This window comes from Convolutriloba macropyga, chromosome 14, assembly GCF_964194025.1.
Source record: "Convolutriloba macropyga chromosome 14, txConMacr16.3, whole genome shotgun sequence".
Classification (NCBI taxonomy): Eukaryota; Metazoa; Xenacoelomorpha; order Acoela; family Convolutidae; genus Convolutriloba; species Convolutriloba macropyga.
In genome coordinates this window covers 43,095,501-43,114,175 of record NC_134481.1, presented here as the reverse complement: position 1 = coordinate 43,114,175, position 18,675 = coordinate 43,095,501, and the positions used below count along the sequence as shown (strand labels likewise).

At 35.7% G+C, this 18,675-nt stretch overlaps 1 protein-coding gene and 1 long non-coding RNA gene across 2 annotated transcripts in view; one reads left to right on the top strand and one right to left on the bottom strand.

Annotated features, from left to right (window-relative positions):
- Positions 1 to 2,111: 2,111 nt before the first annotated feature.
- On the top strand, positions 2,112 to 10,393 carry LOC142353482 (uncharacterized). Its single transcript, XM_075405738.1, has 6 exons — positions 2,112 to 2,301; positions 4,809 to 5,147; positions 5,464 to 5,657; positions 6,991 to 7,284; positions 7,611 to 7,851; positions 9,829 to 10,393. Exons 1-6 carry the CDS (start codon positions 2,253 to 2,255, stop codon positions 9,888 to 9,890), a joined length of 1,179 nt encoding a protein of 392 aa, XP_075261853.1. The 5' UTR covers positions 2,112 to 2,252; the 3' UTR covers positions 9,891 to 10,393.
- LOC142353082 (uncharacterized) overlaps positions 5,596 to 18,675 on the bottom strand; it is a 34,044-nt gene continuing 20,964 nt past the window's right edge. Inside the window, exons 3-4 of the long non-coding RNA XR_012761024.1 lie at positions 17,767 to 17,955; positions 5,596 to 5,760 (exon numbers count right to left, since the gene is read on the bottom strand). This is a non-coding gene — a long non-coding RNA (uncharacterized LOC142353082). The remainder of the gene's footprint in view (positions 5,761 to 17,766; positions 17,956 to 18,675) is intronic.

Genomic DNA, 18,675 nt, shown 5'->3' with positions numbered 1-18,675 from the left:
GTTTTCATGAGTTAAAAGATATGTAAGGTAGCAGTGTATATGAAGGTAACTAAAAACGTTTCAATCCTACTGTGCTAGGGTCTTCGTATAGTGAATCAAACAAAAAAGCTATGCCAGTTGGCATGTAGTATGAAACATCACATTAAACGACTATGAATGTTTAGAAGGAGCACCTTTTCCATATCTGCGATGCTACAACCCGTAATCTGGTAGCGTCCCAATATGGCAACATTATTTGTTAAGTTTGGCGAATAAAAGTATAGCTATACTTCTTGAGCAGCCACAGCTAACAAATCGTTTGTTTTTTTTACTCCAGTCAAAAAAAAACAATTATACCCTATATTAGATAGTGATGACTGTAACCAGGTACTGAAATTCAACACAAAATCTCATTTTCCACATCGTTTTTTTGCAAAAAATCTGGTTTGTTGAGCAGAAAAATGAAACCTTAAGATTGTGAAATATTTCTTTAATTCTTTGACTGTTACTGCAATATTTGTTTCTTTTTTCTGTCACCTCTGCTTTGATTTTTTTTGTTATAAACAGCTATCATTCTGAATCCAGACTGCGATTTCCAATTTATCAGTCAGTTTCATTTGTTTATTTTTGATAACGCATAGTAAGGCCGTTGATTTGATTTGTCGGCCTAAAATGTCTCTTCGGTGAGCGAGATTTTGCCCACAGATTGTTACCTCAAAACTTATTGAATTATTCTCCGGACAGATTTGCCAACAAGGGGAAAAAACTAGGCGCAACAAAACGATGCAGGAAGAGACGGACACCTGTATCAACGAGGTAAGATGTCATCTCCACAAACTAAGAAAAATCTAGATCCATTTTTTCAAAACCTGGTTCAGATAGAGCAGCGCTATAAACAATACAACCCTGAAATCTTTTACAGCTCTCTGGTGCAATCTCACTGTGCTATTGTCTTAGTTAGTGTCTTTATAGTGATTCAACCAACCAATCAAGCGTAATATTACTCGATACACTGGCTTGAAAAATTTGGCTTTCTATAATATGGTACAGATCTAGGCTTTTTGCAAATTGCGTTGCATGAAATGTCAAGTACCATGAATCTAGATCTTCCAAAAGTATCCCAAATTTTTGCACATGCTTTTAAAGAGAAAATTTTAAACAATAACCAAAATTAACCTCTGTTCATTTTGTTCTCTAATTATAACGGGTGAAGCAATCGGTGCATTTTTATAATTTAAATTTTGTGAGAAAACGCTGAGTTGGCTGCAAAATGCCCAAATTTTCATAATTTACTGTCCTGGGCTCATTATTTGACAGAATATCGGACTTTTCTGCGAAAATGTAGCACATCTACATTTAACATAAAGGTCCGAAATTTTCCTCCCCGAGTTGCAACATAATGTCAAATTGATTCTCTATCTTTTGAATTTATCCCTTACTTGAGAGGTCGACTCATGAAAAGACCGTGGATTTACGTATGAAAAAGTCGAAGTTAATTGCGGTCTTAACCATAAAATTACGCTATGGAAATAAGAAAAAGGGCAGCTGAGAACAGGCCGCTAATGCTGTTCCGCTGCGATTACGCAGGAACGAAAATTATTATTATTATTTTTAAATCACCCCTCCACCTCCCTCCCCCTCGCATTTTCATGTGGTCACCCTCTCAAACTATGGGCACCTTTGGTGATTCATATTTTGTCACATGAGTAAGAAGTACCATAATTCAACCACATCAATTACTCTCAAATTAATCCGCCTTCTGTCAAAAATGGTCATTAATTTATAACAACGATCGTTGCCAATTAACTTTTTAAACAGTGGAATTTTTCAACTCAAATTAAAAAGTAAATCTCCAAAATAAAAGAGTGAAAATTGAAATGTCAACGTTCGATCTTAAGGCAGTGAAGTGAACAAAACTGAAGATTAAGTGAACAAAATATGAAAGGTATGCACACAAAAAAGTATTCCAATTTTTATTTGCTTTATTTAATTACATTATAGAAATTTCTTCTCAGTTGAACAGTATTTATTTGAAGAGGTTTCAAAGGTTTTTGGCATTTTGGATTGTTTCGAAGTTAAAAACTGCTTCTTGAATTCAAATTAATTAAAACTAAACTAAATTAAAGTGCACGCACACAGTGTGAATAGCTAGCTCTAAACTGATAAACTTTTTAATTAACCAAAAATAAATAAAAGCTTGTTATTTTCACTTTTTCTATTGTTGAAGAGTGACAAAGTTGGAAAAGAACATTTAACAAAAAATACAAATAAAAATGGTTCAACTAATTTTAAGTTTTATCGTAGCGGCTTTTACATTCCAGGGTAATTTTCATTTTATTTAATTTGCAGAAATTGGGAAAATTTAGTGAGAATCTGCCGTCTTCAAAATTTGATGTCAAAATAATAAATATTTACAAACTTCGCAAATTGTAGATCGATTTTGCATATATTTGCAAATGGCAAAACCTGTATACAAAATTTGAGACTTGAATTTGTAAACTCTTATTTCATTTCTAATTAAAATTTTTGAAGTTACGGAGTAGTTAATGCTCCATCAAAAACAGTTATTTTCGCGAACCGTTTACCGTCAACCAAAAGTTAAATTGGAAGAATAAACTTTGCACGTGCGTCGGGGGGGGGGGGTGCAAATAATATGCGCCCACTAAGCTGGAGGGGGCTACAAACGGAAAAGATTCGAATTTGCTTTGGTCACTATAGCTCACTGGCTGAAACCCAACAATCGGTGTTTCATCTTTTTTTATTTAAAAGGATATATGATGACCGCCCAGTTTAATTCCACATACATTATCATAGATCAAAGATGTGGAAGAACGGAATTGTTTTGATGACAAGATATTATCAGAACAAAATGGGATAACATTTTCTCGCTTTCTTCTGCTCAATTACTTTTTGTTTAACTGAAATCCACTTTAAATCCAACAAAAAAAGGAGAAATTAGCTTACCATGAAGACATATGCAGCAAAAGACCTTTTTAAAGAGATACAAATTACGTATTAAAAAGGCATTCAATCAAGTAAAATTTCTCCGAGTCCAAAACAGTGGGCAAAATACGATGCCTTTGTTTTTCTTATGACGCTTTTTTATTTTTTCTTTAAATTCAATTCTTAATCTTGCCGAAAATTTTTACGCTACAGGATAGGACGCAGGACGTTTTTTGTCGGTTTGTGTTCCTACAGCGTAGGATAGGTCTTTTTTTGGCTATTGTTGGGCGCTTTTTAACTAGGTTTCTAGGCTATTGTTTAAAAAAGAATCTTGCAAAATTTTAATCTTCTAAAAATCTTGTTAGAAAAAGTTAATCTTGTAAGAATCTTGTAAGAAATAATTAATCTTGTAAGATCTTGTAAGAATCTTGTAAGATTTAACGTCTTGTAAGAATCTTGTAAGAATCTTGCAAGATCTTACAAGATTAACTTCTGTTTTCGACTCGGGACTCGCGTAATAAAAACCATGTTTTTATATTATGGTTACAACCATGTTGGTACGCCAATATTTGTGAAAGTAAGGGTTCTAACTTAGTTCAAATTTGGAAAGGCTGCAAAGCATGCTCTGCGTTTTATGATTTTATTCTGACTTACGTAATATATAGAAAAAAATCTTTTAACTCATATGCAACTAAACTCATAGTATATCTGAGAATGCAAAAATAAATGACGCCTTTTTTGTTCCAATTTTGATTCACAAAACAATTCAGACAAGTATTTATTTTTCAGCTCAATGTTTCCAAGTTTGATTTTTAGCAAAATGTTTGCAATAAAGAAAGTCTTCAAAAAATGTCAAAATAAACGACGTCAAACTGTTTAAAAAAGGTTGACGAATTTTTTAAAGAAAATTATGCGATGTGATCCATCTGAACAGAAGTTTTTAAAATTCATTTTTCAATGTTGTCGTTTTGTTTTGTTTCAAGGCCGTCAAAGGGAGTCAATATTGTTTATTGTAAAAATTCAGCTTGAAACCAGAAGCTCTTTTTAGATTTGTTTCCTTTCACTTGTAAGATGTCTGGCGTCTGTTTCTAAGAGTCCTATAAGATGTCTTATGGCAGAACAAAATTCCTTCTTTTGCGCTGGTAGTGGTCTGTCGAGCCTAATAAGAGGCAAAACTATTGACGAGTTCCATTAAAATTGTGTAGTTAAATCAATTATTGAGAGTCAATATTTACCTGGACAAAGGAAACAGTTTCTACTAATTTTTTAAAAAGTTGGGTGACAAATTGCTTCAAATAAATATAGTTAATAATTCAATTCAAAAGCTTGGAATTATAAACTTAAATTCAGCAGAATTATGAAATTTTGCGAAACTATTTTTTGATATAGCGAGACACATTACATACAATATTAGCTTTTTACAATTCAAAGAATTTGAATTGTATTGGGGCGCTGTCTTTTTTTTTAAGGTCTGTTCACACATTTTCATGATTTTTGAAGTCAAATTGGAGTAGTGATTTTGGTCACGCCGAAACAGGAAATGGAGCGAAAAAGCGAGTGGTTTTGCGGCGTGAAATTTTTTCGCTCTAATTTTAAAGTAGAGTGAGAATACGGTGTTTGAACAAAAATTCGCTTTATCGGTAGTGGTTTTTTGTTCACATGCGGCAATTTCACTTTGATTTTTTACTGTTTTTTCGATTTTTTGGATCGGATTTTTTTCTAAATGGTTTTTCCAAACCATTCATAGTCTGTTCTAGGTCTAGTTTTCTGTTTAGTCAATGAAAATTCTTTGAATTGTACGTCAGGACTTGTCCTGCTATGTTTTTTTTCTTGTTACATTTGGAGCATGTTAAGTGTTTGTTTTTTAAATCAGGGTTTGTTTTCAGTAGCCCAATGTCAGAGCGTGGGTGACATTTCGATCACGACTGTCGGGACAACTGGCACAAACTCAATTACGGGCGTCGTGGTATCTGTCACTGACGACCTCAACACCTTGCAGTCGGGGTCTCTGACCACAGAGGCAACCATCTACCCCATGAAATCTGAAAAGGTCAAAAACAACGGTCAAAGTCCTCTCGATACAGAAACAATCCAGTTTAGCAATCTAGACCCCGGAACATTCTACCTGTTGACGATTACTGGGGGTACTGTGACTAACAGCACGGGGGGTGCAACAATAAATGTCAACACTCCGAACCCGGCTTTACTCATGTCATACGTCACAGGTACTCAAGTTCATCAGGTTGCATAAAATTATATTTCACCACAAAATCTCATATCATTCAAGTTTAGATCAGCTTTAAGTAATGAAATTTAGTTGAACAATATATTTATTCAGCTGTTTTTATTCAAAGTTTTGTTCCAAACTAATTTCATTCATCTTCAAAGTTCAGGTTAAGCAGAGCTCCATTGATTTTACAAAAATGAACATTAACGAGGGGGGGGGGGGCTGTGAATTGATTGAATATATTTTTAAAAAAATTTCAACTAGTTTCTAATGATTTTTCCCCGAAAACTCCTCAACTAGGGTTTGTTGTGCAGACCTGCCCAGCAACCTGAACGGGACGGCCTCGATGGCGGTTCTGTCCAAGAATGGAACTGGCGATCACGTCTGCGTTCTCTGGTCTGTGTCCAAAGACACGACATACTACAACCGGATCGTCATCTCTATCGAAGAGGTGGTGGCTTCCGGTGTCCCAAACACGGAATCCGCCACAATTGAAGTTGGTTGTGATGTAAGTTTGTACATTCACCGCGTTCATTGCGGTAAGTTTGTTCATTGTGCTCAATGCAAACATCTTTCTCGTTCCCGGGTCGAGGTGTCACCGCTAAAAATCGCTAAAATATGTAAGAATTGTGGTGAATTTGAGTAAAAAATGTAAAATTTGCGCTCAATGCGATCAATGCGGTGAAAAAAAACCAAGCGGTGAAAAAAAAAGTTTTTCACCGCTAATGCTGTGAAAAAAAAAATCAACGCTAAAAGTTGCAAATCTTATAAAAATTCACCGCTAAATTCAGCGCTAATCTTACAAAAATTCACCGCTATGAACACATTCAACGCTAAAAGATGCGGGCGCTTTGCGGTGAAAAAATTTTTTTTTCACCGCTATTCACCGCTAATCTTACATAGTTTTTTTTACCAAACCTCGACGCGGGTCACATTATTGCTAACCCCAATTCTGGCCAAAAATTACCCACGGTCAGTAATTAAAAAGATTAAACCCATTATTCTGGAGTTTATGATTTGCAATTTTTGTCACTTGCCGACGCTATTCAGCGTTTTCAGCAGTTTTCCCTCAGAAATCAAATACAAAAAAATACCCTAACTTAGCCCAATAATCTAGTTAATAGTTACACAGTCGGTAGAAGTTATTAATCAATTTAATGGGGGGCTTTAAGCATGTAATACACGTTTTTAGTAATCGGTTTATACGTAAATTTTCGCGTTATAAAAGAGAAACTTGCGATAGAATTGATTATTTTGCGCAAATTACACGCATGTTTATTTTCAACTATTCTAGAAGATGTGATCAATTATCTCTGCTTTTGTAGATCGTTAGCAATTTTTCCTATATTTTTAAAAAATGAGAGCGCAGAGGTTAAAATTGAGCGACTTCTCAATAATAAAAAAAAATATATTCAATCAAGATTATAAATTAAACCAAATTCTTGCTATTTTTCTTCAAAATGATCAGTTTTGCCATAAATTTTCTCCATCGTTTAAAATTTGTCGCAATATTTTAGTTTCTTTAATTTATAAAAACAGAGCTGGATTTCTGTAAGTACCATTTTTCAAAAAAAAAAACAAACAAAAATTTCCGATTATTCTCGAAAGATTCTTTGATTTGATTCTGATTTCTGAGGTAACTATTCTTGGATCTATTCTGTTTTGGCCCCCCCAGCTTAGTGAGCATATATCTTTTATGACCGCCAGGCGCACGTGCAATTTTCTTACATAGTAACGTGCTATAAAACAACATATAATTTGTAACTGGGGGTCATAAAAACACTGGGGGGGGGGGGGGGGGGGGGCAGAATAGATCCCTATTCTTAACTGTGGTTTTACAGGAAGATAGTGGAATCAAATGTATTGACGTGTCGAGTTTCCAATCAAACGACGATTTCACAGTCAAGATGTACGCGAAGACTTACATCTCTGAAGCTAGTGGAATGTCTAAAGTGAGCAACACAATGATGACGTCATCAATGGACTTCACTGAGATGATGTTTGACCTGAATGCTACTAAGGTTTCCGACAGCTGTGACTATGATGAGATGAATCGCTATTGGATGTGCAAAGTTCAAGTCATGCCCACCCAGCTACCTGGTCACCTGGGAATGTACCTCACCTACTCTTATCAAGTTAGTCTTCTAATCTAGACTGCCCCCTGCCCCCCTTCCGGATGTTTCCCAGTATACCCCCCCCCCCCCCCCAGCTTAATGTTCATTTAACCCAAAGCATCTATACCATAACGGGGGTTATAATTTTAGGGGGGCACGCTATGATGCGAAAGACCCCCCCCCCCCCCCACACTCCCCTCTCTCCCTCTCTCTGGGCAAAATTTTTGTTTTCATCGGCTGATGTGAACAAATAATGTTTTGCATTGCCTGATAGAAGACAGGAAATATATCTAGGCTATTTAACATATTGAGTATTTTGTCGTGACATCATTTCAATATTTGAACAGTTTTCTGACGCGGACGACAACTATCTGGCAGAAGGCTACGAGGGAGGAATGGTCTCAGATGATGACAGGATGTGCGATGATGACATGGAATCTTGCTACTTCTGGGTAAAGGGAATGCGAAGAGACCGTGATTACAATCTCATGTTCACACAAGTTTGTGCTGAAGATGATGACGATGGCGACTGTGTGATCCTCAGCGGAGATATGTACAATTTCAAAATAGCGGCCGACGCTACAACAGGTTAACAATTAATATTTCAGGTCATATAGCGTAACCCCCCCCCCCCCCCCCCGTTTAATGTAACCCAAAAAACGTAAACCCAAATAACCCAGCTTAATGGCCAAATAACTTAACCCACCCCCAATTAACACAACATTACAGTGCAGAGGTATACCCAAATCGTCACGGGCAGATATGCCCGATGTGTGTATCTCGTGTTCGTTTTTACTATGTTAATACATTGAAAGTGGTACAATATTGCGGAAAATAGCTACTTTAGCAGAAACCGGCAAAATGGAAGGGAATATCGGCTCCCGTTTTCGCAAAAGTGTCCTAATTTTAGCCGCGGAATACAAGTACAAACTTATTAACCTATTTTTCGCGCGAGTTGTATCACGCATCCGCTCCATTTATGTATTGATTTTTCGCACGCAATGTAGCTCGATTTCGCATATAATCCGCAATTAAGCCTAACTTAATTAATACTTATTTAATTAAGCCTAACTTATTACTACTAGTAGTACTTTATTACTACTTTGTTACTACTTATAGTACTTTATTACTACTTATTTCTACTTATTAGTACTATTTATTACTACTTATTAAAATTAACCAATCCCACATTGATATACAAAGTCTTTGATGTGCGAGGGGTTTTTCGGGAAAAAATCAATTTTTGTGGTAGCATGTATTTAATGCACTTTAAAGCTTTGAAGGCTTCAATTAAATCTTTATTAAAGTGCTTATTGCATGCTCAAAATGCGCGCGAATAATAGATACCTAAATTGAGCGGAAACGTGCTACAAGATTTGTTACCTAATTTTCGCACCGAATGTTCTTTTATTTCGCAAAATTGGCGGAACTCCTTTTGCGAAAAGTAAGATACAAAAGAAGGGTGAACAGACAAAAAGTCCCAGACAAAACAGTCCCGGACAAAACAGTCCCAAATAGCAAAATATTCCCAGACAATACAGTCCCAGACAAAATAGTCCCAAGAATCCAGACAAAACAGTCCCAGACAAAATAGTCCCAAGGCCATTATAATAGCTCTCACACGTACGATTTAACAAGCGGATAATTTAATCCCATGTTCGGTTGTGCTAGTTTCATATCAAGTCCTACGGGCCGCTGAGGCATGGCCATGGCCATTAAGTATGTTAAAACATACGGGTAATAGCGACTGCTAATTTGTTGTCGAATTATTGAACGAACATTTCAAAGTACATTGGGTATAATGGCATTAGGTATATTTCATTTGGGACTTTTTTGTCTGGGACTGTTTTGTCTGGTTTCTTGGGACTATTTTGTCTGGGACTGTTTTGTGTGGGAATATTTTGCAATTTGGGACTGTTTTGTCTGGGACTGTTTTGTCTGGGACTGTTTTGTCCGGACACGAAAGGATGTCACCTAATTTCGTTCATTGTATGTAACTAATTTTCGAGCCAATTTTACTAAGGCGGAAATTTTGGGGTATACCTCTGCATCGTAATGAAATATACTAGAACAAGGGGGGTTGGGTTTTAATGGGAGAGAGTTATTCACTCAACTGGAAATTGACAGAATTTGGTTGAATTAGTGGGAAAGATCAAATAATTAATTGGGAATTGGTAGAATAAAGAGTTATCAATTACACAGCATGATTGGGTTCATAAAAAATTAACGATAAATCTCCCTCGAAAATAATTCATGACCAGATCTATCTTAAACTTTGAAGTCTATTTTCATTCATAGCACTTTATTTTTTATTACGCTTGGGTTATTATAGTTATTTATGTTGCTTATTTATTGTTACCAAAATATATTAAAAATGTTACTTTTACCTTTAGGAAGAAATCAACAAATCTAATAATTTAATTAATTTGAAGATTTAATTTCATGGTTTAATTCTAAATTAATGATTGCATGAATGATTTCTACATAATACTTTTAGTTTGGAGTATGTTTATCCTTTTGGATATAATTTTAGTTTACTAATTTCCGAAAAAAAAACTGTTTCAGCCAAAGCTATGGGGATGGCTGCCGTGACCGTTTTGACCTTCATTGCGAATAATATCTTCTAAGTGACCCCAAAATACTTCAACTCAAACCAACTCAACTGACTTCAGCCGGCAATTTGATGACTGCAATTCTTACAAAGATTGAATCGATACGATCGAGAAACAAACAAATAACAAACTTTTGACAGATAAAACTTCGACTTTTGTTGACGATTCCGAAAGGATGAAATGATCAGATTTAGACTACAAAAATTAAATGACCGGAAAATTGACAAAACTAACAAAAACTGGTACTTATTCTGGTACACAGAATTTATACCTAAATAACAATAATTGCTATTCTAGATACAAAACTGTGGTCAATTCAGATTTTTTCAGATTTTTTATCTAGCACCAAAAATTGAAATAAAATATAGTAAATTGTGCTTAAAAATTGATTGAAACACTGCAGTAATATTATACAGTAAACGTAAAGTGAAATGATATCTTACTTTTTGTTTGTTACGATTACGAGTGTTTTGTAACAATTGACTGCTTGTATATATAAATAAATTGTACTGATCAAACAGTTTTTGTATTATGTTTGTGTATCATAATGATTTTGACCAAATGAGCAATTCGAAAAGCCTGCTGCTACCCGGACCCCAGTAATGATTCATCTTATTTCAGTACTGTTTCATAGTACTCTAAGAGTTTTTGCTCAAAGACGTCGCAGTATAAAATCAGATAACAATTTTTCCATGAATTTGACATGCACAGTCGGTTTTAACTCCTTTCTCTGTTCATGCAAAAATCATAATACAATTTGAAATTTTTCAAAAGGAATGTGACTTTTTTGGGCGATGCACAAGTATGACACGCTGAAAACGCGGGAAATTTGCAAAATCTAGGGTTTTTGTCTGCAAAAACCAGTCAATACCAGACAAAACCAGTACAAAACAGTTGAATACCGGTAAAGCTGCTAGTAAGGCAAGAATTTATCATATTTTTCCGTTTTTTTTCAGGTTGTTATAACCTAGTGCCTTTTGTCAGGTAACTCGAGAAAGTCAGTCAAAACGAGCTGCGAGGAATTGAAAAGAGCTAGCTTGAGGGCTAGCAAGTGTGCTGAAATTGAGATCGAGTGTGCAGCAAGTTCTAGTAATCTTACACTGAATTTAAGCACTTGAAACCTAAACAACACTTGATACTGATTAATGATCAATTCTTTTATTTAAGCATAAAACATATTTATTCATTTATCCTAGTTTTTTTATAGAGAATTTTAAAAAAAGGTCAATTTCTATATCAATTTGTTGCTTTTTCCCTGTGGAGTGCACCGACAGAAATAAACTTATCCCTGATCATAGAAAACTAATTCTTAATCTGTAAGTTGTTCATAAAAATTTCCCTTATCCGCCCGTTTTTAACTTTTAACTTTTTAAAATTATACACTCTTTACATTTATGATAATGCTCAAAAGTGTGTACAGATAATTAACAATATAGCAGTCTGAAAAAATGCGTTTTCAGATTTTTCTTGAAAATGAGCAGGGAACAGCAGTTTTTCAATTCTAGAGGAAGGCTATTCCAAAGTTTGGGCCCACATGAAGAAATTGCTCGATCTCCATAGCTTTTCTTTGTTCTTGGGGCTTGTAAAATCGTAACCAATGGCCTAAAACCAGAACTATCAGAATTTTAGGTGTGAAATATTTCTTTAAGTCGAACGAACAATTAAGTAATGCAACTAGAGACAATATAACAGCTGCAAACACCAGACAACCCTTAAGAGAACATTCAGCTCTGTTTTGGGAACAAGCTACCAAGTAGATTAGGTTCAGTAATGACTTTAACAAGAAACGAAAAGTGAAGTAATTTTGTTAGAGCGGTTACCTTGAACTCTCAGAAATTTCTGTTATTCTATTAAAGATTGGGGATCTGTGGTGCACTGATTGAGAGTTGGCAGAACTTTGGCGCTTGCTGCTATCATATGTACTGTTATCACAAAGTTTGGAATCAGAATAAATGTCATCATTGAACTGTTACCATGAAAGTCTCTGTAAAGAGGTTGAACCATCTCTTTCAATCTCTTGCGTAATTTATATGTAGGTATCCTAGCTCTCATGAGGTCCAATAAGAGCATATGAAAAGCCACTCCTACGTAGCTGAAGTTCATAAACCGATTATAGCGTATTACTGACCTCAATGCATTTTACGGGGATTTATATGAAATTGCGTTCTATACTGAATACTAGCTTGCTGTAATCCGCGAGTAGCTTGTTGCAACAAAAAAAAAACCGTTAGTAGTCGCTGACATCCGTCATAACTGAAAGAAAGTAGAGTTTTACAAAATTCGTAATTTTGGCCAAATCTTATAATTTTTACAAGTTGGGACTCCATATTTGTCCACCCCCCCCCCCCCGATTTTGCGAACCCGATATGGCTGAACCCAGCCAGGATCACCAACACCCTAGGGGGCCCCAAGCTTTTTGTGTACCAGAATTGGTAGCAACAGCTTTACTAGGTGGGGAGCCATTAACACTTATATGGGGAAAAAGTGATAATTTTGGGGTAAAATGTAAACGGAATGTAAACAAAGTAGCCAATAGCATTATGGCAAGTGGAGACGTGGTGCAATAATGACGGTTATTTGGTTTGAATAAACAAACTGTTTGCTCGGCTCAGTATAAAAGCGGCTTACACTATAAGCGCAGCGCAGAAGTTGCAAATGGTGAACGAGATAATTATCGATTGTTTGGCATAGTTTGCCGGTATTATTGAGCGAGAGGCTCTGGTTAATCGTTTTTAAGCGTCGTTGCGTTTAACTTTGCCGGAGCGATTGAGCGCGATGCTCTGAATAGTCGCTGTTATAGAATTAGAGTTAATTGGCAGAGTTTGCCTGGTTGATTGAGCGAGAAGCTCTGAGTAGTCTTTGCGATTCGGTTAGATTATCGAGCACAGATTGCTGTTGCAAGTTAGCGAGAGGCTCTGGAACTTGTGTTATTTGATTGGGCGAGAAGCTCGGACTTATTGTTGTTGCTAGACTGTGGTTCATCAGTCTGTTATTAGCTGAGGGATAATTCCAGCTGTTTTGATTGCGTTTGAGTATAAGCGGCAATCGGTATTACTGTAGAGTTGGATTGAGAAATAACTTAGTTAGTTATTGTTCCAAGCATGTGGTTGCTTGCGTTAGAATTAGTTATAGTAGTAGTAATTTTGATTGTCGTAGCGCATGTTACCTGATGCCTATTGAGTTATTGTTATTAGTGTTACAGTTATTTAATTTAAGTGTTTTTACCATCGACACTTTTGAACAGCCAAGAGCATAACACGGGAAATCTATTGTTGTTAAGAAGAAGACGAACCACCAAACTTAAACCTTTCGAATTGTGAGATCTGGGCGCTATTGTTTTCCCGTGATAGGCTGCCTAATAAAGTTCAGAATCCTACAGGGCTTCAAAATTGTTTCCAGTGACATTGCGACTTGATCGGCGCTGAGTTGGTCTGCGAAACATTTTTTTCATGTATATTGGCACCGGCATGTCTGTGGAAACTCTAAACATAAAGGTTAAAATTTTGAATTTCACTCGATACTCAATTGGTAGCCAGTGTAACTCTTGCATGTAGACATACTTGGAGAAAATTCGAGGAACTTTGTAAATAAATTTGATGCAAGCAGTTTGCACTTTATCAAGTTTCGCAGCAAGGTTCTGGGGTAGATTAAAAAGTAAAGAATTACAGTAATCAAGACGAGATGTAACCATTGCCCGCACTAATGTTTTACACAAAGGGATTGAACAAAATTTCCTAATGGACCACAAACGTTTGAGCTGAGAATAACAATTGACTGTAAAATTATTCACGTGAGCTTCCATTGTAAGGTGACAGTCGAAAACAACTCCGAGGATTTTCAATTTATCAGATGTCTTTATTTCACTGTCCAGCAAAACTGTGGAATCAGGTACACTGATATTCGATTTCTTCGAACGGATAATCATGATTTCAGTTTTCTCGGGATTCAGTTTGAGAAACATCGAATTGAACCACTTTTTTACACCATTCAATATAGTCGAAAGTTGTTCTAATGACTTGAGAATGTCACCATTGATTCGTACATAGATCTGTGTGTCGTCTGCATACACATGGTAATTGCAATTATATTGTTTCAGAACGGTCTTGAGAGGGAATAAATAAACACAAAAAAGTACCGGGCCAAGAACAGACCCTTGAGGGACTCCGTAAAACACTTCTTGATGTTCTTAATAACATTCGTTGATCATTACACATTGTTTGCGGCCAGAGAGATAAGATTCCACCCAAGAAAGCGCTGCCTTGTCGAAAGAAAGGAATTTCGATAAGATGGCTAACAGTCTACTTCTGTCAACAGTATCAAAAGCAGCTTGCATATCTAAACTTACAAACGAAACAGGACTTCCTCTATCCAGCCAAAGATAAACGTCATCCAGTATACATAACAATGCTGATTCCGTTGAATGATAGGCTTTATAGCCCGATTGTCGTTCATCACTGAGGCCATGCTTGTCAATAAAAAGTTGCAACTGTGCAAGAAACACTTTTTCTAGCACTTTGGAGAGGAACATGATATTTGACACTGGGCAATAGTTGGATAAAACGTTTTTGTCCAGAGTAGGTTTTTTCTTCATTGGACGAATAACCGAAAACTTCAAGGAATCTGGAAAAATACCAAATATCAGTGACTGATTGATAAAACGAACAATAAGGTTCAAATTAGCTAGAAAAATTTTTTTCTGAACTTTTGTCGGAACAGGATCAATGGGGCTAGTACTTTCTGAGAGGTTGATGAGCACATCTGACAGCTGTTTTTCAGTCGTAACAGATAAGACAAAAGAATTCTTAGGCTGTACGTGTTCCAAGTTGAAAGAAGTTTCTTCGATTGCTCGTCGTATGTTTTTTGTCTTATAAATGAAGAAATCGTTGAAATCATCTGCCAGTTTTTTAGTATCAAGGTGATCAGGAAGATCATTGCAAATTTAGTGGCCAATAATATCTCTTAATGCCTTCCAACAAGCTTTATTGTTAACGTTTGTTAATTTTTCAAAAATGAAACTCTTACGCTTTTCATTGAGCAAAGCATAAAGTTTATTTGATTCGCGTCTGAAATTTTGCTTGCTCTCAAGTGTAGGGTGCAGTCGATACTTTCGCTCTTCACGTCTTTTGATCCTCTTCTGTTTTCTCAACTCGTTGTCAAAAAACTTGCATTGATGCTCTGTCAACCACCTCGATTTTTCTGGGAAGTATAGTTCCCTCAAACTCTTTAATTTTTCAATTACCACATCGAAACCACAGTGTTGACTGGTCTGTATGACCGAATCGTCAAAATCGAATAATGAAAACTCTTCTACAAACTCCTTTATTTTCTCGTGATTGTAACAGCGATACATCAAAAGCTTTTTCTACCGCGCCATCAGTTTGTTCGTTTCAATAACAATCGGAGTGTGATCAGAAAGCGCTAATGGCAAGGGATAAGTGGAACGAATGAGATCTTCTGTGGAAATAACTAAATCTAAAATATTACCCTTAGAATGGGTTGGAAATTTTACAAATTGCTGGAAACCAAATTCCTGATGCAGAGAAACTAAATTTTTTGTGAATGAATCGTGGTTTTTATTATATTGCACATTGAAGTCACCCAAGACCAATTAAGGTTTAACGTTGCTCCATGCGCGAAAAATCTCGGTTTTGTTTTTGACTGATCTGGCATTGAATAGGAGCATCGTGTTCTGACATAGTCATTTACCAGTTTGATCCTTGCTTGAACTCTGAGTTTGTTTGGGCAAACTTTTCAACCAACTTTTTGAATTTTCATTCAGACGGAATCGGCCTATGGTTACCCCATCAGGCCATGAGTCACCATTTTCGATAATATCTTTATAGTCCATATCAAACACGGCATGAAATGACCGATAATCTGCACCGTCTCTTGTTATCTCACGTATATGCATGACTGGCATTTTTTTATTCCTGCAGTGACTTTGAATAATGGTCTCATCACTTTCTTTATTTACCCGGCCAATATACACATGCAAGCGGGCTTTGGGTCTTGCCACTCCGGAAAAATTTTCATTCTGACTTTTGCCTTGAATTAAGAAATTTTCTCGTTTCTTTTTGTTTGCTTGTTCGCCCATATCCTCTGCTGGGCGCTTGGAACGTTTCGACGATGTTGAGAAACCACTGTTCTCGCTTTTTTGTTTTCTGAAAAAACTCATTTCATAGTATAAAGTGACTTGATCAGAACATGTTCGGAGTAAAAATATGGATTGCAAAATACTATGATTCAGCGCTGATTTACCTAGATCCAGGTTCGCATCAATTCTAATTGCAGAATCTGATTGCATAATTCTGCTGAACGAAAGAAACGCAATACTTTGTCGAACAACGGAACATTGTATTTTTCCTCCATTTAACGTAAGTGACTAGGAGAGCTTTCAAAAATAGCATAGCAATATGCGATCTTCTCCTCCGCCCCATCAGCTTAATTCCTAATTTAATTTTCATCGCCTGCAATCGAAACTAAAAGGATCGTTGCAAATAATTTTTTCAACAAAAATTGTTTTGATATAGAAAACAATGACAAGCGGAATATCATGCTTAAAAACAAGCTTTTTAAAAAAAACTTACCCAGGTCTATAAAAATGAATATATCACTTAAATCAAAATGAGACTTGGAACAGTTTTACTGTCACGGCCATGAGGACCAACAACTGGGGACAGGGAAGAACACAATTGTAATGACTTGATGACTTAACTTTAGTGGTCGAAAAAGTAAAGTTATTTTTACAAGAAAACAATTTTGCATTAAATTTCTTCAATCAGGCAGCACTTGGTACCTGTTAATTTTTAGATGTATTTTAGGAAAAATGATTTATGAAAAACTAATTGAATTTGCTGTCATGTCATTTCAACACTTCTCCAAAACTTGTCATAGCGTTTCAATGGATTTTTCAAACTCATCGAAAACGGGCGATGAATGATTATCAGAAAATTCATTCTATAGAAAAAAACTTATGTTCTAATGAAACAGTTTTTCTAATCTCAGCTAATCCTCAATTGGAACAAAGCTGTAAATTTGTTTTCCTAGTTCCTCTCACTCATTATAATTAACTTGAGACAAGATAAACTTTGAGAGCTACATAAAGTAAAAGGCGGGACGCTTCAAAATTGAATAGAAACATAAAAATTGGAAAAAAAAATAAGAAATGTTTTTTTTTGAAAGTCAGTTTGTAAAAAAGCGCCTTTGTCGCCACTAAACGCAGTGAACTGATTCAGCGAACCATTTTCTCATATTCCAAAAAAATTAACTTTTGCTAATGAAATCATTTCCATTATGGCGTGGCCAAAAATTTTATTTGATTATCACAATTATGATTTAGGTTTTTGGAGAAAAAACTCCTCGAAACCTTTTAGTAATGGTTTGCTAGCATAATAAGACGGCATTTGTTCCAGAACAATTAAGGTTAAATTAAACACTAGAACCAAAAATATTTAACTTGGTTAACAAAACGGTGATTGTCAATACAACAGATCAACAGCTTATGAATCTCATTTCGTCGGCATTTTTTTTAATTTTCACATGTAAAATGTATGTTTTTATTCTCCCCACTTTGGTCAGGTAAGAATAAAAAATACTAGAACTGCACATTGATAAGTCTCCCGTTTGTTGCAATCGTTTTGGCGACTTATCATTAAAGGACCAATCTTGTTCAGTTTTTTCCTTTGTCAGTTCATTAAAAACTTCAATTAGGAATTAAAAATAGACCGACTAAATAGTCTGGTTCAGACCGTGCATTTAACATTTGGGTGGGTAACCCCAGTCACTAAAATTCCATTTGCCTTATTGTTTCTATATCAATTAGCGACAAATCAGCCAGAACGTTGTATATATTATTCATTTTGTCAGTTTTTCTGAGTAATGATAAACTAACCTTCGACAGTAACAGGAGTCTCCAGTTTTTCTCACCAATGAGATGAGGTCGATCAGCTTGCCTCTGACTTGACGCAACAATTTTGATGAATCTCCGCCGTTTTTACACCTCTTCGTGTGTTCATTTCTTTCACATTCAGTGGGTCTTTGAGCATCCTTTCGTTGGGTTTTTCAGCTGTTTTAGAAGGTTCTGAAACAAAGTTTAATCAGAAGTTATTGCATTCTTTTCTCGGTGAACAAGAATTGTGTAACCTATAATGTACAAAAGGCGAAACAATTTTTTGAGGAAAAACACGCAATTGTTCTCATCATGATGCATAGCGAATTACTCGTTTGTGAATTCCGCGTTTTGAAGTTTGAATCAACGATGGAAAACTTAAGATTCAAAGAATAACTTAGAACCTGCGATTCAAAGTTTCCTCAGTTTTCACCACAGATAACCGAGTGAGAATGAAAACAAAGAGAAATTGCACTAATTCTTTTGCGGTACCGGGCTTTTCGACTAAAGTTCTATGTTCACTCTATGTCCATAAATTATTAAAAAATTCCTTGTTCATATACGTTAATACCATTTCACGAACAGAAAAGAACTACTGTTTGGTTGAGGTAAAAAAAATTTGTAAATGAGAACCACAGTTCAACTCCTATCTAATCTTCAAAACATTTTCAAGCACAAGGTTAGCGCCTCAAAATAATTTCAGATTTTGCATTCTCAAGTATCATTTGAATCATATAACTCATATGCATGAAAAAATGTTAATTAATTGGCAAAAAAGTCGAATACAGCAGGCGACAACTAGTTCATTCAGAAAAACAAAATAATTAACAAAACGCTAGATTTCAAATGAAAACTTGTTCCATGACCTCTTGATGCATGATCAGAAAATTGTAAAACACTTTAGGAAGATAG

What these genes read in the sequence shown, in the direction of transcription:
- LOC142353482 (XM_075405738.1), top strand. Translation starts at nt 2,253, where the DNA reads ATGGTTCAACTAATTTTAAGTTTTATCGTAGCGGCTTTTACATTCCAG. An exon ending in ACTCATGTCATACGTCACAG is followed by an intron (nt 5,148 to 5,463) that starts GTACTCAAGTTC and finishes TTTGTTGTGCAG; the next exon opens with ACCTGCCCAGCAACCTGAAC. An exon ending in CAATTGAAGTTGGTTGTGAT is followed by an intron (nt 5,658 to 6,990) that starts GTAAGTTTGTAC and finishes GTGGTTTTACAG; the next exon opens with GAAGATAGTGGAATCAAATG.